This window comes from Lissotriton vulgaris, chromosome 5 (assembly GCF_964263255.1).
Source record: "Lissotriton vulgaris chromosome 5, aLisVul1.2, whole genome shotgun sequence".
Lineage (NCBI taxonomy): Eukaryota > Metazoa > Chordata > Amphibia > Caudata > Salamandridae > Lissotriton > Lissotriton vulgaris.
The window spans coordinates 2,022,178,109-2,022,201,970 of NC_141693.1; the positions used below are offsets into that span (position 1 = coordinate 2,022,178,109).

At 46.6% G+C, this 23,862-nt stretch overlaps 1 protein-coding gene across 2 annotated transcripts in view; it reads right to left on the reverse strand.

Moving 5' to 3' along the window:
• The window catches only part of NUP188 (nucleoporin 188), a 1,272,194-nt gene that overhangs the window by 600,199 nt on the left and 648,133 nt on the right, over positions 1-23,862 (reverse strand). For both annotated transcript variants that reach the window (XM_086924860.1, XM_086924859.1), the window contains exon 23: positions 13,087-13,215. In XM_086924860.1, coding sequence (XP_086780986.1) covers positions 13,087-13,215 — 129 coding nt within the window. The remainder of the gene's footprint in view (positions 1-13,086; positions 13,216-23,862) is intronic.

Consider the following 23,862-nt stretch of genomic DNA (forward strand, 5'->3'; position numbering starts at 1 on the left):
GAGAATGGGAGATGAGGAGCTATTTAGCCAAGTTTCTGTGAGGACCATAGTGTCTAAGTCATCATCTAAAATGAGATTGAAAATATCAGTGGCATGTTTGCTGGCAGATCTACAGTTTAAAAGCCCACACTTCAGCTTGTTAAACGAGGAGATTGAAGTAGTCAGTTCTAAATTGATATTTGTGAGGTTATCTCTATTAACAGCTCTGTTATTAAGTGTAGGTTCTCTGAGGGCATTGGTTACAATGGTTCGAATGGCGCTGCAATGAGACTTACTATTGTCAGAATCCAGGGCATAGGATATAAGAAGGTCTTCTATGTCGCTGTCTGAAAGATGATCGCTTGATCTCTTTGGCCCATAGAGGGAGGATAAACTACCAGGAGTGGTGTTTATAGGGAGTGAGATATTGGGTATAAGTCTACTATGGTGGCATAGTTTTGGTTGTGTTAAATAGTGTTGTCAATGGGAACATACGTGGGGCAATAGTTTCTCGTTTGGAGACTGATTAGATTCACGGTGTCATTGGTGGCTCTGTGTAGGATAAGAAGATCTTTTGTGATGGTTGAAAGATTAAGCATATCGTCCTTAAGATGAGATAGGCCAGTAGCTAACTCATTGTTTTGATCGATCAGGACAGAGATGGGAGAGAATGTAATAGGTTTTGGCATATGAACTGTTTGGGAAGGCGAACTGTCCGTAATGTCAATATGAATGTCCATTTTAGGAGTGGTATAGTAGCTAGGCAACCAGATAAGGTCTCCCCCTTGAGGTTGGGGAAGGGTCACTGAGTTCAGTGATTGGATAGGCGAGATGAGTGAAGCCGCTGTAGGAGTTCCCTCAGATACTGTGGCAGGTAGTAGGTGAGTGGAGTCTAGACAGTCCTCTATGTGTGATTGTATAGACGAGATGAGTGTAGCAGATGTAAGAGTTCCCTCAGGTGCTGCAGCGGATAGTAGTTGAGTGGGGTCTAGACGATCCCCTGTGTGTGTAGGAGGGGGGAGAGGGGCAGTGTTGGAGACATCCAATTTAGTGCTATCCAACGAGGACGGCCAGGATAACATTGGAGTGTCGATCAAGATGTGATCCGTATCAAGGACTAAGTGTGTATCTTCTGGTCTGAGGGGACCAGGAGAGGTTTCAGCCAGATGGACTTGTTGGAGACTATTACTGGTGGTTTCAGTCCTACTGATGATAGGGGCTGAAAGCAAACCAAACACGCATGGGCCAGGAGACACATGTATATCTGTAATAGAAGTGTCTGGAGAGATAGGCACCAAGACAGGGGTGATATTTGTCAGATTGAGAGAGCCTGATAAGTCCGATATGTCGGAAGAGATAGGTACCAAACCGACCCCATTTGTTGGTCGGACCATTTCTTAACCCTTTTTAGCATTACCCCTACTGACCCTAAGCCTTCACTCTCTGCTCGGCCCCCAATTCTTATGAGAAATTGGAAAAGGTTAGACCTATCCGAGTTGCAGAGTGCACTAAAGATTCACCCCCCGTCTTGGGCACCGATATGGAAACGATTGCGCGTGAAGCCCATACCTGGCTGGAGAGAGCAGTCGATATCTGTTTGCCCGCTACTAAGTGCAGAGGCAACGTCCATCGTCCGCCAGCCCCTTGGTATAATGATGAATTACAATTAGAAAAAACCAAGTGTAAGGCATTAGAGCGGAAGTGGCGCAAACATTACGACCCTTTAAAAAAGGAAATTTATCGTAGTGCCAGAAATCTCTATCATAGAGCCTGCACTAGAGCCAAGGCTTGTTACATAACTGAGACTATTAACACAGCCGCAAACAAAGCACGGACTCTTTTTAACACTGTTAAGGAACTGGCCGGAGCAAATTCTATGGCTGCCGCACCTCCCCTGACCCTGCAAAAATGTCAAAATCTTGCCACGTATTTTGTGGAAAAGATAGAGAAGATTATTGCCAATATTAATCCTCTGATGAGGGACGACGGGGAAGTTCCGTCCCCACTTTTGGCAAATCAAATAGGACCACGGCTTGACTCTTGGCCACTCATTTCTTTGGACATTTTGAAATCTTTTGCTGCGTCCATTAAATCAGGCTCTCCCTGTGATCCTCTCCCCATCAACATCCTGAGGCAGCTGGACGACCCAGCTCTAGGGATTATTGTTGATACATTAAATGCCTCCATCCATCTGGCAACTGTTCCAGCGGCCTGGAAGCATGCCATGGTCAGCCCTCTATTGAAAAAGCCGGCGGCTGATCCTGAGGTGCTGGCCAACTACCGCCCAATTTCCCTGCTACCTGCGTTCTCTAAGATTTTAGAGAAGCACATTCACGGTGTACTCTCAATGTACACGGAGAACAATAATCTTCTCCATTTTACTCAGTCAGGTTTTAGGGCCGGCCATTCCACCGAGTCCGCCCTCTTGGGAGTCACCGAAAAGATTAGGGGACCTTTGGATGAGGGGCAAACAGTTGCTCTTGTCCTACTTGATCTTAGTGCGGCCTTCGACACCATCTCACATAACAGACTACTTGCTAGGCTGAGTGATGATGGTGTCGGAGGGAAAGCGCTTGACTGGATCGCGTCCTACCTGAGCAACCGGACGTTTCAGATCTCGTCCTCGCAAGCTCAGTCAGACACCTTTCTGTCTCCACATGGCGTGCCTCAAGGCTCAATCTTGAGCCCGCTGTTTTTTAATCTGTATCTCCGCCCACTCGCCGATCTAGCTGAGCGAGTTGGTCTAGAACTTATGTCTTATGCGGATGATTCGCAGATTATTTTTTCCCTCACCAACGCAAAGCCTTCATCCCCCTCTGCGTTGAAATCAGGCCTTCAGGAAGTCTTCAGCTGGATGTCCACTAATCAGCTGAAGCTTAACGGGGAGAAGACGGAGATTCTTATCCTAGGGAAAAAGAGAGATCTATGGCAGGATACCCATTGGCCATCCTCCCTGGGTGCTTTCCCCTGCCCGGCCACTCAAGTCAGAAACTTAGGGGTATGCATTGATGACTCGTTATCAATGAAACAGCAGGCAAACAAAGTAGCTGGTACGTGCTTCACCATCTTGAATGGTTACGGAAGATCATTTGGATGCTACCTATGGATACCCAGAAGACCGTAGTCAATGCACTGATTACATCTAGGCTTGACTACGGTAACATCCTATACCTGGGCTCCAATTTAGCTGTGATTAGGCGGCTCCAACTGGTCCAAAATTCCGCCACCAGGCTGCTTTGTAAGATCCCTAGGACTGCCAGAATATCAAAGCACCTTAAGGACCTTCACTGGCTTAGGGTTGAGAACCGGGTCCGGTTCAAAGCATTGACCTACATGTTTAGGATCAAGGCAGGGACCGCACCAAAGTACCTGCAGAATCTGGTTAGGCCCTATGTTCCTGAACGAAACCTCCGCTCCTCAAATGGAGCCAACTTTGTGGTTCCCAGATTTAAACTGGCCCGTATGGGGGGAAAGTCTTTCTCCCATCTGGGACCAGTTCTTTGGAACTCTTTGCCTTTAGCCCTGCGTAAGGAGGTAAACCTCGCCAGTTTTAAGAAAGGTGTAAAAACTTGGCTTTTTGATAAATAATTGCAGGCTTCTAATAGGTTGTTTTCTGCGTTTTCGGTGTTTTTCTCAGCTCTCACATCCTTTGCGCCGGGAAACCCTTTGTGGGTATCTGTGCGCATTATAAGTGCAAAAAATAAATAAATAATAAATAAATACCAAGACAGATGCGAAATTTGACCGATTGGGAGAGTCTGATAAGGTATACTGAGAGGGAGGCGTTAAGGAGACATCTAAGTCCTGGCGATGCGAGGGTGTAGAGAGTGTGTTGTTACTATTGTTTACTGCTTTCTTGAAAGTGGGGAAGAGCCTGTCAAAGATATCTAGATTTTCGTCAGTGGATTGTATAAGAATATTACCATTATTGTAAATAGTAATGGTGGCATTCAGAGGGTAAAGGTCCGAGGCAATAACCATCAATTTGATGGCATACAGGGATTTCTTCATTGTGGAAATATGTAGCATAGCTCGGAAGGTATTTCTCCATTGGGCATGTTTATTCGTATGGAAGATAAGGTCGTTAGAAATAATGCCCTTGTTAGTAAAGAAATATGTGTCTAAAACAAGAGCCTCCGTGTTCTTTACTATAAGACGGTGTTTGAATTTCTCAATTGCATTTTTAGTGAGGTTAGCTGGGTAAAGAATGATGTAGGCATTGTGGTTTGCAGGTTCCAGGTCTAAGGCCATTTTGTTTTGTAATTCGGAAGATTAAACATATGTTCCAGAAGATCTAGATTAATAAAAGATTAATGAAAGTTAAAAAAGTGTCTTAATCGGATAATGGAGGACAGATCAGTGGGAATGGTAAGAGGAAGAGAGAGGGGGTGTCAGATCTTCAACATATATTAATCCCTTAATAAACACTGCATTGAGGACCTCCTTAGTTTCTACCCTTAAAATAGTCAAGACGTAATCTAGGAACTTAGACCTGTTTCACTGTTGAAAACAGTGTGAAGATAAACAAATAAAATTGAGTTGAAGTTTTGAACAGGCGCCATTTTAAAGCCAGGCAGCTTGATAGTAAAATTCTAGTCCTGTTTCTATGTATATTACTGAAGATGAGTCACAAACACACACCATTTTAAAGTCAGGCATCATGCTCTATGTCTAATTCAGAGGGCTTTTAATGTCAGAGAGCAGCCCACTTCCCCTACCTAAAAACTCACCTCAATAGGGATAAACAGTGGAATAGTCAAAAAGTGCGCAAGCCAACATCCTGCTATGCACAACTCATGGGAGGATTCAGATCAAACATGAGACAATGCGCAAAAATCAACGATGTGACTTAACAGGGCTCCTGGGTCGGTTTGCGGAATGCGAACAGAGACGATGTACGCAATCACCCCCCCCCCCCCCTCCCCCCCCGCCCCCCCTCAGCACGCCCGGGCAGGATTGCGGCAGGAAAGCAATCAGGACAATAAGCTGCAATGCAGTCAGGCCATCATGCAATGCAGCCGAAAGACAGTATGTGCGATCACCAATTTACCGCCAGTCATTCCCCATAGCGAATTCCGGTGCAGGATCGAGCACTTAGCAGAGGTAAGTACACTTCTTCTCAATTCGGGCGTTTGTTTTGAGCCCTAACTGGATCTTTGAAAACTTCTGGTGCGTGCTGAATAACCCCTTTAATCCCTTCGATGCTGATGACGAGCTCAGCTCGTCATCAGCCACGGGGGGCGTGTGCGGATGACGAGCTGAGCTCGTCATCTAACGCTGTTTTTTGAAAAAAGCCGCGTAGCGGAAAAATTACCGCTGCAGCGATGAGGTTAAGCATGGGTAAAATTGAGGCAGAACTTTGTGTGGGGTCAAAGGTATCCATTAGGAAGTCTTACTCTAGTGGGTCAGTATGTAGGTTAACCCCATGGTATTGGGCACCCCTATGTACAAGTTGGTTATATCCCATAGTGTCCTCTGGTGGGGAAGGCCTGGAGGGATATATGTCATCTTGTGGGATGTTAGGGACGTCTGGGGTGCTATAATCATCCCAAGGATCAGGTGAGCCAGGAGGACTAGAATTATCTGGTGGCTGACTATCTGCACCCCCCCCCCCCCTGTGTATTCAGAGGTGTCATCCCTGTTATCATCATCTGCTAACGGAGTAGGAGATGGTGTAGGGGAGTGATGTGGTAGGGGAGGAGGTGGTGGAGGAGTATGAGGAGGAGGAGGAAGAGAAAGAGGAGGAGAAGGTATCCTTAGAGGATAGGTTGCAATGTCCTTCTTAGGATGAGGAGACGGTGCAGGCGTGTCTAATGGTCGTTTTTTTAGTACTAAGAGTCAGCCTACCAGTTTTGGGATCTTTAACAAGTCATTTGTGTAGGATCTGGATGAAATAGTTCCTCTGTGTGAGGTAGATCCTTCGGTGCCTAAGGCTTTTTCAGCACCAGGCCGGTAGCATCTTTCGGCTTTGACACATGTTCTTTGGCAATGTCTTTGGCCGGTGGAACATTTGGCTTTTTCGCCTCCGAGGCTTTTTTCGGCTCCGAAGCATTGGAGTCGGGTATTTTGATGAGCAATTTTTTGCTGGGCTCCGAGTGCAGTTTTGGTGCAGAGGAGCCAGTGCTAGTCTTCGGCGCCGGGTGCTTAGATGTGGAAGAAGATTGCTTCTTTTTCGGTGCCGGTAGGTGTGCGCCGGCATCGGGGCGAGGTTGACTCAAGCCCGAGTCGCCTAAAGGCTTATTAGGCTTCTTTGCCGAGCTGGAAGGCGGGGCATGGGAAGCAGTCTCTCGGTGTGCACCCGGGCCAGAAAGAGAGGGTGTGACCGAAGCATTTTTAGAGGGTGTCGAGGAAGGGTTGGGGTCGACGTGTGTACTCACAACCTGCTGAGCTGGAGTGATGTCCTCGGCGTCTGAGTCTTCTGCCTCGGAGTTGCTGTTGACGCCATGTTCTTGCTCCTGTTCTGGGATGTCGACGCCCTCTTGGAAGATGTCGTCTGGGATCTAAGCGGACGAGTGAGCCATTGTTCTTCTAGCTCATCGGTCCCGAATCGTCTTCTTGGAGCGGAAGGAGGAACAAGCGGAACAGTCTCTGGCCTCGTGCTCCGGTGAGAGGCAAAGGTTGCACACCTCATGGAGATAGGTGAGGGGAAACTTCGACCCACATTGATGACATTTTTTAAATGGTGTCCTTTCCATGAGCTGGAAGATGAGGCCTGGGTAGGCCCGAAAGCCTTCGAAGACCGGAATAGAAGACTTCGGAGTTGAAGAGTAGCATCGATTGGAAATGCTTTCGAAACAATACCGCCGAAATTGGTGAGGATTGCGTGCCGAAGGAAAATCGTTTCCAACCCGGAGCGCAGGAAACACATCCGAGCCCGGTGGCGGAAAAACACAATCTAAGGATGGAGCCGATGCCCATGCGCAATGTGACCCAAAGGAGGAGTCACCTATCCTGTGACTTCCAAAGACTTATCAGGACAAAAACAACTGCAAACATCCGGGCCCACACTAGGTGGCGATCTATGCACAGTGTGTAATCTGCAGCTCATATGCCTCGAACAGAGGTGTTCCCAGTGGATGTTTGTGTCGGAAAACCAGTTGATTCCTATGTAAATCTTGGAAAGTTCTTTTCGAAGACCGGGTGGAATATGGAGCATATTAAACTCTGTGTAAGCAGGGTTTTTTTTCCAGGCTAGTGTACAGCACACATATTACAGAATATGCGAGAGACTCCCCTTTGGCCATGTGTTGTTAGTGTTCAGGGTCAAAATTCCTCTCTCTCTGTCCTATGGTGCTGAGTTGCTGGATTTGAATCACTGGATTTCCTTTGACGAGACCGAAGGTCGAATCTTGCTCCAAACCTGTAACAAACTCTCTGGCTGCCCCCATGCTTTATGTCTTGAATTCGGCTTAGTCTCCTTATATATCTCATCCCTGGCAGCGGTTTTAAGGTGGGGCAATTTCCTCCTGTGGGGGTGGGAGGTAGGGGTGGAGGGGCACAGCTCTAACTTAGAACTTACCTCACAGGATCGGACGGCTGATGCTCTTGTTGCGACTGTTTTCATTGCCCTTAAGAGAAATTACCGGTATTTGGGACAAAATACTGAGAAAAAGAGAAAATCTGCAAAATGTGTTTACAAGTTCAAGATTTTAATCCTGTGCTATTTGTGTGTCCGGAGTTGCAAAAGGCTATGCGCATTTTCCTATGACCTTTATACCTCAAATTTAACATTCTTTCCGCCCATGAAGCCCGCTCATTTATTTTTGTCCCCCACCAAATTAAATGCTTTCTAATAGGATCTATCGATTTTTAAAAACATTTTTGGCTATCTATTTGGAAATTTAAATGTTACTTATATTGTAATATTTTGACTTTTCCTCATTCTGGTGTATATGCGTTGCAATATTTTTACTTTTTGATTTTTAGGAATGTTCCGTTTCTACCCGTTCCTTGTATATTGCACTTTGCAGTCTTATACAACAGTTTTATTCTCCTCTGCATTCTGTATAGTATGTATGATATATTTTAAGGAGGTAGCTTCATACAAAGGAAATCTATTTATTGAAGGAAATGCATTTTTTGTCTCATCTGTAGTGTATATTTATGTGGACCTCCGTAGGAGTTCCATATCAAAATAAACTTCACTCGTGTATTTACACTATCTAGAAATGGCAACAGCCTTCTCAGATGCACGGGGACTTGTAACTCCAGCCTGCATGACTTTCTATCAGAATGCACTTTTGGTTGAAAGAACATTCTGAACAATCCCTGGCATCATCACAGATCAGTGGTGTGAGAAGTTGGCCTGATATATGATGATCACTAGTTCTAGTGATCACCTTGTATCAGTCCAAACAACCCTTATGGTGATTGGTTGTAAGTCAACCTTATAGACCAGCTATCCTAATGGTAGCATGGACAAAGCAGTCTTAGGCTAAACTCTTTTGGCATGTGAAGACAACTGTTTTACCATATGTAACCCCTTGCATACCAAATGAAAGGACACCACACAGGTAGTTATGAAAATAAACAAGATATTTATTAACTAACAAACACCTCTGAACTCTTTATGAGATCAGAGGGCTAAGCACATGACAAGACTCTTAAGAAAAATAAGTTTAAGTTGCACAATTACAATGTTGCCCTAGGGGCACAACAAACCATATACTAAGTAAGTGGAATGTGAAAGTCGATAAAAGGAAAGGAGCTGTCCAGAGGCTGTAGGATCGCTGGGACCACACTACCCTAACCTTAGGTAAGTAATTGGAGGCCCACGGAACGCGTGTGCAGAGTGTGAACTCATACGCGAGATGCGTAACAGTGTCTATGGACAGTACAGTTCAAGTAAAAGGCGAGTACAGACAATCCTGACTAGTTAGGACTAAAACGACTGTGGAACTGGACACTAGGAGAGTCAATCTACCCTTGAGCACCAAAATGCTTTTGTTACCTCACCCACAGGCTGCGGGCGCATAGGTGCGAAGTTGTGTCGGGTTCCGGCGTTGAAGTCTATGGAGCCTGGAAGAAAAGATGCTGCAGGCGACCAGGAGGAAGATGTTCGGTGTGATCCGAGGGTGGATCAGTGAAGAGGAAGACCTGAAAGCAGAGGGGACAATGTTCAAAGTCACTAGCCAGTGACTGGAGTGGAACCAGGAGTGGAACCAGATGTCGTCGTCGCGATCAGGTGCAGAGTGGACGCTTGTCTCTGCAGCCACGTGGACCAGGTGGTGTCTTCGACGACCAGGATGGAGGCACGAGCTATCCCACGCGGGCTCTCGCTGTCGGCGGTGTCGGATCCGGATTTGGAGTCAACAGGCCTTGGCAAAGGCAACCCACGCGGTGAGTGGAAACAGGGTCTGGAGTGGACCAGGAGGGTCCGGGGTGCTTCTCCTTTTCAGGGAAGCAGGGGCCAGTCTGGAGCAAACAGACCAGCAGATTGGATTTCAAGGTTCGTCGTCTAGGAGGTCACTAGCCTGCCGGCAAGTGACCAGAAAACGCGTCGAGCAGCAAACAGGCAGAAGGGCCCCAAGCAGATCTCGTGGATGCTGGAGGGCTGGTCTTCGGTGCAGGAGCTGCTCGGCGTCGGGGCTTCTCAGTCCCCAAAGCACTTGGTCGAGGTTACCTCAGAAGTCGTGCTGGAGCGAAGTGCTGCTTCTTCCAAGATGGCCGGTCCCACGTTTCTCGTCGCACCCACGGATCTCAGCTGTGCTGCAGATGTAGGTAGAGGTCGGAGAGGTCTGGGAATCCGGGTCTCGTCGGGCTCTGAAGTCTGGATCATCGAGGGAAGACAACAAAGGGAAGCCACTGGACGCTGATGGTGCCTGCTTGTGCAGGGTGGGCACTCCTTGTCCACAAGGGAGATTTCTTCAGTCTTCTTGGCAGAAAGTCGAAGTCCAGAGTTTCTTCTTGTACAGTTCCAGTTCAGGATTAATCTAATTTGGAATGGGACCAGCTCCTACCATTATCCTGCTAAAGGGGGCTGTACTATGACTAGGTCCCTCCTATGGGTGGGACCAGGTAGGGGGGTGGTTCCACCCCTTATCCTTTGTCCGGTCTTGCGCCAGAGCTGGGGCTGGAGAGCCCCAGGGACTGGTTTAGACCGATGTATGCACAGGGACACCTTGTGTGCCCCAGGCATGTCTCATTCCTTTCAGCCCTGTCATACCCAATACACAAAATCCGGTCTGGGGTGGTGCTAGCACCTCCGAAGGCAGGAAACCCTTTGTCCAAGCCTCCCTCGCTGGAAGGACTCCCAGCATCAGGAGGTCAGACTTGTGTCTGTGGTGGCAGCATCCATTTTGTGATGCTGAGGCTCGAGTTAACTTTAACCGGGGTTTACAGTTACATACATGTCGTGTCCCTCTAGAAGAGTGGAATGCTACCCCCGTCGCCAGAACTGGCGAGGGGGTAGTATTCCAATTCGTATGACACCTTACTCGACATGTTTTGATAATGCTATGCCAAAGTTAGCAATAACCACGAGGATTATAATGCACTTAAGAGTATATGGTATAGCGTTATCATGGAAACAGCTAAAGGACTTTGTTCCGAAAGCTGTAGACAGGTTCAGCTCAGGCCAGAGCACTAGCTCACATAATTCCAAGCACTCTGCCTCCAGGATTGTTAAGGCCTGCCATAGGAGTGACTTATAGGAGTATATGTGTCAATTTTAGGGTTACATATAGGTATACTATATTTAAAGCAAAGGGTGATTACACCACCTTGCCCCAGCTGATTGATCAGCCAGTTGTGTCAGAGTTGGATGGCCAGCCAGGGGTGGCATAATACATGCTGCAGCCCCTGGTAGGCCCTGGGTGCACAACCCACCCAACCCTCTGCAGGACCCCCACCTCCCCTGAACATCCTCAATGACAGGAAGCCAATCTCCACTGAGGACACCATCCGTCTGATGAACTCTATCCACTCAGGATCCCCCACAGACCCATGCCCTCACCACATCTTTAACAAAGCAAACTCCATTATAGCACCGCACCTCCGAGACGTCATCAACTGCTCCCTCAACTCCGCAACCTTCCCGGAAAGCTGGAAACATGCCGAACTCAGCGCCCTCCTGAAGAAACCCACAGCTGACCCCACCGAACTCAAAAACTACCGCCCCATCTCACTCCTTCCATTCCCGGCCAAAGTCATCGAGAAAGCGGTCAACCACCAGCTCGCCGCATTCCTCGAAACCAACAAATCCCTCGACTCCTCACAATCCGGCTTCCGAGCCAAGCACAGCACTGAAACCGCCCTCATCGCAGCAACAGACGACATTCGAACTCTACTGGACAATGGAGACACAGTCGCCCTCATCCTCCTCGACCTCTCCGCAGCCTTCGACACGGTCTGTCATAGCACCCTTTTACAACGCTTCAGAAACGTCGGAATCCATGGAAAAGCACTGGAATGGATCACCTCGTTCCTCACCGGAAGAACCCAGAGAGTCCGCCTCCCACCATTCAAATCAGAGGCCACTGAAGTCATCTGCGGCGTACCCCAAGGGTCCTCACTCAGCCCCACCCTCTTCAACGTATACATGAGCCCCCTCGCGGCCATCGCACGCCAACACAACCTCAACATTATCTCCTACGCCGACGACACTCAGCTGATCCTATCACTCACCAAAGACCCGTACACGGCCAAAACCAACCTGCATGAAGGAATGAAAGAAGTAGCCGAATGGATGAATCACAGCCGTCTGAAACTGAACTCAGACAAAACAGAAGTCCTCATCCTAGGCACCTCCCCCTCCGCCTGGGATGACTCTTGGTGGCCAGAGGCCCTTGGAAAAGCACCTATCCCGACGGACCACGCACGCAACCTGGGCGTCATCCTGGATTCCTCACTCTCGATGAACAGACAAGTCAACGCCGTTTCTTCATCTTGCTTCAACATTCTTCGCATGCTCAAAAAAACATTTCGCTGGATCCCCACCGAAACTAGAAAAACAGTCACTCACGCTCTGGTCACGAGCCGACTGGACTACGGAAACACCCTCTACGCCGGTACCACCGCAAAAAACCAGAAAAAACTCCAACGCATCCAGAACGCTTCAGCCAGGCTCATATTAGACATACCGCGTAAAGAACACATCTCTGGTCACCTGAAAAACCTCCACTGGCTCCCCTTCAATAAGAGGATTACTTTCCGGCTCCTAACCCACGCACACAAAGCACTCTACGAATTCGGACCCGAATGCCTCAACACACGACTGTCCTTCTACACCCCCTCCCGCCAGCTACGATCCTCCAACCAAGCCCTTGCCACTGTACCTCGCATCAACAAAACCACCATGGGAGGTAGATCCTTCTCCTACCTGGCAGCTAAAACCTGGAACTCACTTCCCACTCATCTTCGCCTTACTCAGAACCACCTAGCATTCAGAAAGCAACTTAAAACGTGGATATTTGACAAGCAATTCCCCACCCTTCCTCAAGCGCCTTGAGACCCTCTGGGTATGTAGCGCGCTATACAAATTTATTGACTTGACTATGCCCTGGGTACCGAAGGTACACTGTACAGGGGCTGATAAGGTGACTCAGTATCCAATTAGATATGTACCTAGAGTACATGGAATCCATTTTACAGAGAGAGCAGTAGGCCTGGGGTCCTGATTAGCAGGGCCCCAGGTCATCTAAGTTGAAAAACCAGCTAAACACCAGGCAAAAAAAGTTGGGGGCAACCATAGTCAGATATCCACCTTCCTACAAGTGGGACAATAAAAACATCTTAATAGCTCAAATGCAGAAAAAAGAAAAACGTACTAAACATCGACCTTACACCTAATTAAATCTCAAACAACAACCATAACATCAAAAATATGGATACTGCCATAAAAGAAAAGATGAAATAGGGTAAAAAAGGTCAATTTTGAGGGTAAAAAAATAAGCTACACTGACACAGCTAGGCCAAGAATTATGGGAGTTTATAATCTAAAACAAACACTCCCACCTAATGATGTCCGGTGGAAAAAAAACAAAAATAGAATGCAATACTTGTGAAATGTTGAATATCCTGCTTTTGAGGTTACAAATTATGCTCAGGTGGTCAACTCTAGAAAAGATAACATCCTGGAGACGTAGATTTGCTGAAAGAAAGACTCACCTGCTGGGCTGCGCAGCCATGACCGCATCTATGGTGTCCACTCCAATGCCCATGATGTTCACCACAGCCTGTCCCGCTTCGGTGTTGGCCAGGCTGAAGATACACAAAGACTGCAGGCTGGGGGACTTGCTGCAAAAGAAAGCCACCAAGGACCAGTCAGTCGTACAACATCAACAAAGAGTGCAGAGCTAAGGAGCTCACTTAAATTGACTTCTATTTATCTCAAACATGGGAGCATTTCAACAAACCCTGCATGCAACAAGAAAAGGTCAATAATCCAATATCTGCTTAGGTCTAAAACACAGTCTAGGAGGCAATATGATGAAGGGCAAGCGATACTAATACATACATACCTAATGAAAATTAAATAGAGCCAGACAAACTAGCACCTGAGCTTGCTATGATGAACTTAACCTGATGCAACAAGTATTGGACTTTGAGTAGGCAGGCAAAAGGAAAATCAGGGAGTCTGTTGTGGAAGGGACTGGTCAGAAGCTAAACCACAGCCACCAACAGCGAGGGTCTAACAGCCAGAGCAGTCTACTCGACCTTTAGCTTCGCATTCAAGGGATACAGGAATAAGTCACAAAATGAAGAAGTTACTTTCCTTCGGTAACACTTTTTCTGGTGGATACAGTATTTACCTTTGGATTCCTCGCCTTTTAAGTATCCCAATGCACCAGCATTTACGGAAACTTTTCATTACAGCTCTCCCACATCGACAAGGACATAATGCCACAGCTCCGCACACGACTCCGCGTGACCGTCATCGGAGCCATAAGAAGTCCTCGGAGTGCTGACATCAGTTTCCACCCATTTTTTTCATACCTTTGAGGCGGACAGGTGAAACCAACAGTACACATGCAAAAGCATCTGGTAATTCTCAAATATATATATATACACATTCTAAAATTGTTGTAGTTGAACATTCTTAATATGTCACAACAATATGTGAAAATGGTTCGTCTGCAACTGTAATCAATCGCAAAGTCTGTTTTCCATGTTCATGCCAATTAGCTGACCATGTGACCTAAGTGGGATGTGACATATTTAAAAATGGCTACAACCTAACCAGTCTCTATGTGATCAAGGGCTCTCGAGCCCGAAACGCGTCATCTGTCGATTGCTGTTGTGGATATGCAAGGTTGAATAAAGAACATCTTGCCTGAGAAAGTGATTCGCTTCTCCTTCTTCGCCGCCATGGCTTTGGTGGAAGTGGCTGGAGTGTTTATTTGATTGATTGAGATATATATATATATATATATATATATATATATATTGATCAGTTGCAAAGAAGGGGTTCTTCCGGGATCCTGCTCCCGTCGTCAGGTGGCGCGTTCATCGGCGAACCCGAAATGCCGAACCATTAATTATAAATCCAAAGGTTGCTTGTAAGCATAACGCGCACTCAGCAATATGTATGCTTAAGTTCTTTTATTCCTCACAACAACGTTACGCATTTCGACACCGAGTGTGTGATCAAGACACACTCAGTGTCGAAACGCGTAACATTGTTGTGAGGAATAAAAGAACTTAAGCATACATATTGCTGAGTGCGCGTTATGCTTACAAGCAACCTTTGGATATATATATATATATATATATATATATTACTATTATAAAGAGAGAACACAAACCTTTTGGCAAGGTAAACTCGGGAACCACAGCGCCAATCCACACACCCAATACATTGTTGTAATCCTCAGGGTGTGCAGATGGACATAGGCTATAGATAATAAAAAAAACCGTACATTTTAAAATATAACTTTAAAAAAAAGTAGTGCCCTGAAAGTACCGCCGGCCGCGACGCTGACGGCCACGACGTAGCGCTGGCCGCAACGTACGTGATGACGAGGAGGAGCGGCGGTGAAGTGAGGAGCTCTGGGAGGAGCGGCGGCTCAGGTAAGGCTCTGGGACACGGGACGGGAGGGAGCCGGTGCGGGAGGTTGGCCCGGAACAACTGCGGTAAGGCTCAGGGTCTGGGGGCAGCATTTCAGGCTTGCGTGGAGGAGCGGCGGTGAAGTGAGGAGCTAGGGGAGGAGCGGCGCCTCACGTAAGGCTCTGGGACACGGGACAGGAGGGAGCCGGTGTGGGAGGTTGGGCCGGAACAACTGCGGTAAGGCTCAGGGTCTGGGGGCAGCATTTCAGGCTTGCGTGCACTCCCGCCCCGGCCCCCGCCCGCCACGACAATGTCGTGGCAGGCGGGGGCGGGGGCGGGAGAGCACACAAGCCTGAAATGCTGCCCCCAGCCACCTTCTGCCCCAGGCAACGCTGGGGCGGGCTGCTAGTATATATATATATTAATAATAATAATAGTCTTATTTTTTGTTTATTTTCTAATTTTACTGCATGGATGGTAGTATGTGGTTCAGAAATGGAACTGGCTCAGTGAGAAATGTATTGAGATGAGTAATGCTGTTTTTAATTATTGTATGCACGGACACTTTAGATAATCTCCTGTTGAAGTGCAATATGAGTGGATTGTTTCCATATTAAGTTTGAGGTACTGTTGAAATTTAAGCATTAGCACTTTATCAATAATGAGAGGCACTTTAGCACTGGCACTTTATTGTCTTCTATTGAATTTCGTGTTCTATATAGATGAATGTATACAGTAAAAGAATATTACTTGTTTACGTAAGCACTTGCACTTTATGATTGATAAATACGGTTGATTTGATTAATGAATAGCGTTACCGTCTATCTATTTACTATCCCTCGAACTTCTGTGGCCTCTCTGCCCCGTTTCACGTTCCATTCCCATTCCCCATTGCTATTGGTGTGTACTCCCCTGGCCCGCCTACCCTCCCCCATACCGCCTCCCAGCTGCCCCTCCCACCCACGAACACTTAGCTGACCTCCACCCTCGCATCGCTGTGACCGTCTGGACCCTGTCCATTGCGGACGCTCCTACACGCTTCCTGCTTTCAGAGCCCGAGCGTGACGCTCCTTCCAGTGCTGATTGAAACTGCAGTGTGGTATTGTGTTGCCTCGTATTGCTTTTTTTTTTTTTTTAATTTTTTTAATTAAAGTATTTTGCATTTATATACAAGGCACGGCATCATTAATACAAACAAAAGATTGAAGGAGAAGAAGTATATACCAATAGTTCATGGATCAAAATAAAAGACAATCACTAAATCATCAGCAGGCGAGGGTGATATTACCAGAAACAAATTAGAGCACAAGTTAGAGCACAAAAATAGCATAAATAGAAGCAAAGTATACTTTCATATTGTACAACATCGATATTATAATTACACCGAGTTGATATTTCTTATCTTTAGGCAAACCAACATTTCACACTATTATTCCTCCTTCCATCGTGTTATAGGATCCCATATTATATTACCTAGCTTCCTTCCCCTTTTTCCCTTCCTTGCATATATCTCTTTCTCCTTTTTATGCGTTATTAGTAACTTAGCCAGCCATTTGTGGAAGGTAGGTGGTACAGGATCTATCCATGCAGAGGCTATACATAATCTCATGATAGACATAGCAACAAACAAAAATTCTCTCCCACGAAAAGAACGTACATCCTCAACATTAACTCCTAATAGAATGGTTCCTGGGGTTAGGACAATTTCGCTTTCTAAAATTTTACTTATAAAACATTCGATTTCTTTTTTAAATAAATCTAAGCGGGGGCATAAAGCAAATACATGTTCCAGATCAGCATCCGAGCTTCCACACCTATAGCATGTAATACCCACTAAACCTCCCCATTGTGCTATTTTAGCCGGTGTATAATACAGGTGATAAAGTGTTTTGTAGTGTTGAGCCTTGTCAGGGCTAGGGTGGCTTGTGGTCTAGGGCCCGCCCCACTCTGCATTCGGAGTTGCCCTTGTGGCAAAATGCATCAGTCCTCTTTGGGAGGGCGTTGGTGGCTGATGTGCTTTAAACCTGCTTGTGCTGTTAAGTTGCATCCCTGTTTGTAGGTTTGTGCAGGTTTTCCTGTCCTTTGGCTGCTGTTTGCTATGTTTCCGCCTAATCGCATGCTCACGCGTAATGAGTGAGGTTTGGCATGCTCACGCGTAATGAGTGAGGTTTGGCATGCTCACGCGTAATGCGTGAGGTTTGGTAGCCCGGTCGCAAACGTGGGCGCCGTAAGCACGTTGGCTTACGCGACCGCGCCCTGTCTCCTGTGCTCACTATTCTGGAATCGTCTGGGGAGTGGCTGTGTTCTCTTCTTGCTCCCTCTCCCATTTGCAGAGTCTCAGCTGTTTTTGACGAAGGATTCCATCGGAGGCCTTGAGGATCGTTTCCAAGGGGCGTGTCAGTATCCAGCTTGCTCCTTGTGCAAGGTCATCGGTTGGAAGAGCCATTTCGGGGACGTTTGTCCTTCAAAGGTAGTAGAGTAGGTCGTACTCTACAGGTAGGACTTATCAATCCTAGTTCTCGGCGCTAAAGTCCTTTGAGTATACTTTCTTGATTCATATTTGATAAAACTAATAGTTTATGTTATGAGGAATAATTAAAAGCACAGAAGTGTGAAATCATTGATATATTTGCTCTTTGAAAACTGCGTTTACATCTAGTTGCTGGCAAGAGATGTTTAACTTAAAAGTGCAAAGTATGTGAAAGCGCGTGCATTCATTTTTAAAACTGTTTGTTTTTGCGCAACTCTTTCTTTGAAAAGTCTTTAGGGAGAAAAGGTCAAGAGGAGTTTTAGCTATATCTGAAGACAAATATAGCAGTGTGATTTTGTATTGGTTTGCTCACAGAGTTTTGGTAAAGAGGTTATTTACTAAGGAGTGAGTTTTGTTTTTGCTTAAAGAGAATCTGTCGCAATTCACAAGAGAATAACAAAATTATGATAAGAATGTTTTGTCGCTATTCACAAGAGAATAACAATATGGTGAAAAGGTTGTTGTGAAAGATTTGGTATTTATTATCAAGAAGTCTAATGTATCTTCAGTGTCTGTGATTAAGCAACAGGTTTTTGCAGAATAATTCAGCTTTGGCTCTAGGTTCCAAAGCCAATTTAGATTTACGGAATGTTTTGTTATTAACTTTTCCTTTCCAGATCTCCTTCCCTGCTGTCCCCTTCCTAACTCCCTTTTTCCCCCCGCTTGATCACTCCAAGATTCTGTGTAGTAATTACATTCGGAATTGGAGGTATCGAGAGGTGGGTCTTTATAACTTCACGACAGATCCTGAGGAAAGCGACGCCTTGACAAGCCTGGATTGATGCTGCACATAGTAATGAGTTCCCCATTTCTAGGGAGATACCAAAACTTTCAGAGCTGATTTTAAGATTATCCTTCCATTTTTCGCTCCACTTTTGGTGATCATCTTGTTTTACTTTCATCAGTTCAGCATACAATCTTTTGATTGTGCAATCCTGCCCCCTTTGAATAATTTCCATAATAGCATTACGCCTAAATCCCAGAACGCCACCTTTTTTTCCCAGGAGGAAACTCCTAATCTGGAGGAATTTGAAAAATTGCCTAGCTTCTAGGTTATATCTGTCTTGCAGATCTTTAAATTGGAGAAAACACTGTTCCCCCCTAATATCTCCAATGGTTCTGATTCCCCTGTTTTCCCACTCTGCCATTATAGGTCCCAAGAAGATATCTTGTGGGAGGGTTGGATTATGTAATAATCTTGTATAAGAATTAAATTTTCCTAAGCCAATTTTTTTAGCAAAACTTTTCCAAATTTCGAATGCTGCTATTATTATCTTGAACTTTGTCCTCTTGTAATAACTAGCCTCTGTAAACTTCAGGAGAACATCCTTCACTTCCATTCCCAGAGTTAGGCCATAGATTGCTAATGATCCAAATTTACTCCACTCCTCTGCTCCGCTGCACTGTTCACCTCCCATTAAGCCAGTCATGTTCTGTAGAGCCGCCGCCCAGTAATAAGATTTTAAATCTGGGACTCCCCAGCCTCCCCTTTCTCTTGGCAATGTCATATATCTAAGAGCCCTTCTCGTTTTCCCTTTTGCCCAAAGAAATCTATTTAGCATACTCTCCAATTTTTTAAATATTTTATTATCAAAGAATAGCGGTATTGCCCTAAATAAATATAGAAATTTTGGAAGGATAATCATTTTTACTATATTAGACCTTCCCACTATTGACAGGTGTAAATTATCCCATCTATCCAGGTCTTTCTCCACTTTCTTGATTAAAGGGGAAATATTCCTTTCCACCAAGTTATCCAAATCTGACATTATGATAACCCCTAGATATGTACCTTCTTGTGTTACTCGGTTGTCTAAGCATGGGGTATACGAGTTTTTTATTATCTGTGTTTTTGATGTATTTAATTTGTATCCCGAGATTCTTCCAAATTTCAGCGCCTCGAGCTCAAGGTGTTCTATAGCCTCAGATGGGTTTGGAGAGATAACAGCGATGTCATCTGCGTAGGCTAAGATTTTACACTGCCCAATAAGTGTTGTAACCGGTGTTATCATCGCTGATGCCTCTATTCTGCGTATAAGCGGGTCCATATATATAGCGAACAATAAAGGTGAGCAAGGGCACCCCTGTCTGGTGCCTCTTTTTATATGGAATTGTCCTGTGTTTCCACTGTTCACTCGTAGTGTCGCTACTGGTTCTAAGTAGAGAGTTTGTAAAGCTTTAATAAAACCTTGTTTAATTCCTGTTCTAGCTAGAGCATACCAAAGGTAGCTCCAGGAGACCCGATCGAATGCTTTTTCTGCATCGAGTAACATCACTGCAATCGGGTACCCTGTAACTGACGAGACATCAAATAAAGTTATTCAGTTCAGTTAGTCACAACTGCAAGGAACTCTTCAACATCGTCAAAGAGCTTTCCAACCCCAGCGCAGGAAACAACGACATCACCCCATCGCAAGACCTCTGCAACTCCCTGGCTTCATACTTCCACAACAAGATCGCGGACATACACAACAGCTTCAACAACCAACCAACGCACACCATGACCGAACAACCACCCCCCACCACCACCCTCCACGCCTGGACCCCGATCAGCACCGAAGACACCATCCGCACGATGAACTCCATCCACTCCGGATCACCGACCGACCCCTGCCCTCACCACGTCTTCAACAAAGCCGACGCTGTCATCGCACCCCACCTGCGAGACATCATCAACACATCCCTCGACACCACCATCTTCCCCGAGAGCTGGAAACACGCCGAACTCAGCGCCCTACTCAAGAAACCAACAGCGGACCCCACCGACCTCAAGAACTACCGCCCCATCTCGCTCCTCCCGTTTCCAGCCAAGGGTCATCGAGAAGACCGTCAACAAGCAGATGGCCGCTTTCCTCGAGACGAACGGATCCCTCGACCCCTCACAGTCCGGCTTCCGAGCCAACCACAGCACCGAGACCGCCCTCATCGCCGCCACCGACGACATCCGAGCCCTGATGGACAATGGAGAAACAGCGGCCCTCATCCTCCTAGACCTCTCCGCGGCATTCGACACGGTCTGCCACCGCACCCTAGTGCAGCGCCTCAGCAACGTCGGAATCCAGGACAAGGCGCTGGAGTGGATCACCTCCTTCCTCGACGGGAGAACACAGAGAGTCCGCCTACCACCGTACAAGTCAGAGGCCACCGAAGTCATCTGCGGCGTCCCCCAAGGATCATCTCTGAGCCCCACCCTCTTCAACGTCTACATGAGCCCCCTCGCGGCCATCGTACGCAAACACAACCTCAGCATAATCTCCTACGCCGACGACACCCAGCTGATCCTCTCCCTGACCAACGACCCCGCCGCCGCCAGAGCCAACCTGCACGAAGGGATGAAAGAGGTAGCCGAGTGGATGACGACCAGCCGCCTGAAACTGAACTCGGACAAGACGGAGGTCCTCATCCTGGGCCCCTCTCCCTCCGCCTGGGACGACTCCTGGTGGCCTCCCGCCCTGGGCACCGCACCCAAACCGACAGACCATGCACGCAACCTGGGCTTCATCCTGGACTCCTCCCTCTCCATGACCAGGCAAGTCAACAACGTCTCCTCGGCATGCTTCAACATCCTACGCATGCTACGGAAGATCTTCTGGTGGATCCCCACCGAGACCAGGAAGACCGTCACCCAGGCCCTCGTCACCAGCCGACTGGACTACGGCAACGCCCTCTACGCCGGGACCACCGCCAAGCTCCAGAAGAGACTCCAGCGGATCCAGAACGCCTCAGCCAGACTCATCCTCGACATCCCACGAACCAGCCACATCTCCGGACATCTGCGAGACCTTCACTGGCTCCCCGTCAACAAAAGAATCACCTTCCGCCTCCTCACCCACGCACACAAAGCCCTACACGACCAAGGCCCGAGCTACCTCAACAGCCGAGTCAACTTCTACGCTCCCAAACGCCACCTCCGATCAGCCAACCACGCCCTCGCCGCCGTCCCCCGCATCCGAAGAGCGACTACAGGAGGAAGGTCCTTCTCCCACCTGGCCGCCAAGACCTGGAACTCCCTCCCGACCGACCTGCGCCTGACCCAAGACCACCTCTCCTTCAGGAAGAAGCTGAAGACCTGGCTGTTCGAGCAGTAGCGGCTCCCCCCCCCCCAGCGCCTTGAGACCCCACGGGTATGTAGCGCGCTTTATAAGTGTCACTGATTGATGATTGATTGCCTTCCGTATATGGTGGGTGGTTCCTCTCCCTGGTATAAAACCATGTTGGCAGCTGCTGACGATTTTATCTATGACTTTTGCCAGCCTTGATGCCAATGCTTTAGAGAAGGCTTTTGCGTCTGCATTAAGTAGGGTTATAGGCCTATACGAGCCTGGTTCTTCCGGTTTTTTACCTTTTTTTAATATTACGACCACCTCTGCACCCCCCCATGATTTAGGCGATGTTATGCCCAGTTGTGCCCCTTGCATCACCTTCACTATTACTTCTCTCAAACAATCCCAAAATACTTTATAAAATTCTATGGGTATCTGATCAGGACCTGCTGCTTTACCAGAAGGTAGGTTCCATATTGCCTGCTTTATTTCTTCTAACTGCAGCTCTTCCTCTAACCCATCTGCTTCCTCTTCCTCTATTGGGTCTACAGGGATCTCCTGGAGATACTCCCTCATTTCTTCCTTATCTTTTAGAGGGTCACGACCCTGTAGCTCGTCGTCATATAACTTCTTATAAAATATCCTAAAGACTTCTCTTATTTTAATCGAGTCTGTATGAACCATGCCCGCAGTGTCCCTAATTTCCCTCACTATACCTGCAGATTCTTGTTGTCTTGTTCTAGTAGCCAGTATCCTACCTACTGACTCACTCAACTCATAACACTTCTCTCTTTTAGTGTTATAAATTTTCGCTGCTTTGCTGGCAATTTCACCCTCTGCCTCACCTTTGGCTTTTACTAACTCTACCCAAGCTTTTTCGATATCCCGCCCCGACACCACACTATTTTCTAGATTTTCTTCTGCCGTCAAGACATTTGAAGCTAATTCTAAATTCCTCACCTGAACTTGTTTCCTTTTATAAGAATTATAACTCATTGTTTCACCTCGTATTCCAGCTTTAAAAGTGTCCCAAACGACTCCCATTTCTGCTGTATCTTTATTAAAGGAAAAAAAATCAGTAATCCATTTATTCATGTATTCTATATACTTCTCATCTTTCAGTAGCTCTCTTTCAAAAGTCCAGTTCGTGTGCTGTCTAGTACTTGTTTTTGTTATTATAGTAAGTACTAGAGGGTTATGGTCGCTTAGGACCCGTGGCAGCCTTTCAATCTTCGAGTCAGAAATACTAGTACTTGAAATAAAAAAATAATCTAATCTTGCACATGTTTGGTGCGGTGCAGAGTAATATGTGTACCCTTTGTTATCCAATATCTTTTTCCCCCATACATCTGAGAGAGCATTGTTTAACACCAGGCTGTGTAGTGCCTGAAATACTTTTTTTTTCCTACCGCTATACTTTCCAAAAGAACCCAGTCCTAATCCGTCTGCTCCATTAATATTAAGATCGCCTCCCAATATAATTTTTGGTGCCCAGGTTGCTAATTCAACATCTAAAAATTGAAATATATCAGGGTCGTCCTCTGTTGAACCATATACATTTACCAATGTTTTCCACTCTCCATCAATAAAACACTCAACCATAGCCCATCTTCCCCATTTGTCTTGTGCTTTCTTTCTAGTTAGAACATTATTATTCCTAGCTAGGATAGCTACCCCTCTTTTTTTGACCCCTTGGCTTGAGTGAACTAATACCTTAAATCCTAACTGTGACAGAACATAAGCTTGTGTTGTCATTATATGAGTTTCCTGAATATATACGAAATCCAGATTCATTTGTTTCAGCATTAATGCTATTTTCGCTCTTTTGTGGGGGTCATTTAGCCCACAAACGTTCCAAGTTACAATTCTAATCCCCATTATCCATGTTCTCACGTCTCCTTTCCCTCCTACCCTCTCTGCTGTACATTATCTGTTTAGTGATCCACCATTTCATTATCACTGACTTAGCGTTGCTTATTGCATTACTTCCTTTACTTTTTCTCAACCCCGCCTGTTCCCTGTGACCAGAGAGTGTTTTTTTTAAGCTCCTCCCCTCTGTTTTTTTTCCTGCCGTGCCCTGTTCCCCATGTAGTTCCCACCCCCCACCCCCTTCTCTTTCCCCTCCCTCCCCACCCTTTCCCTTACTGGCAAATAGGTCAATCCTGACCTATGTGTGACAGCCGTGCCCTCCCAGGGGAGTCTCGCCCGGCCACCCCCCATGCTACAGCATTCTCAGAATATAATCACATTATCTCAAAAAGAACAAAAAAGGCTCAGTTATCTCTTTGTGATAGAAGCTACTTGTTTTGTGTTCTCTGTACGAT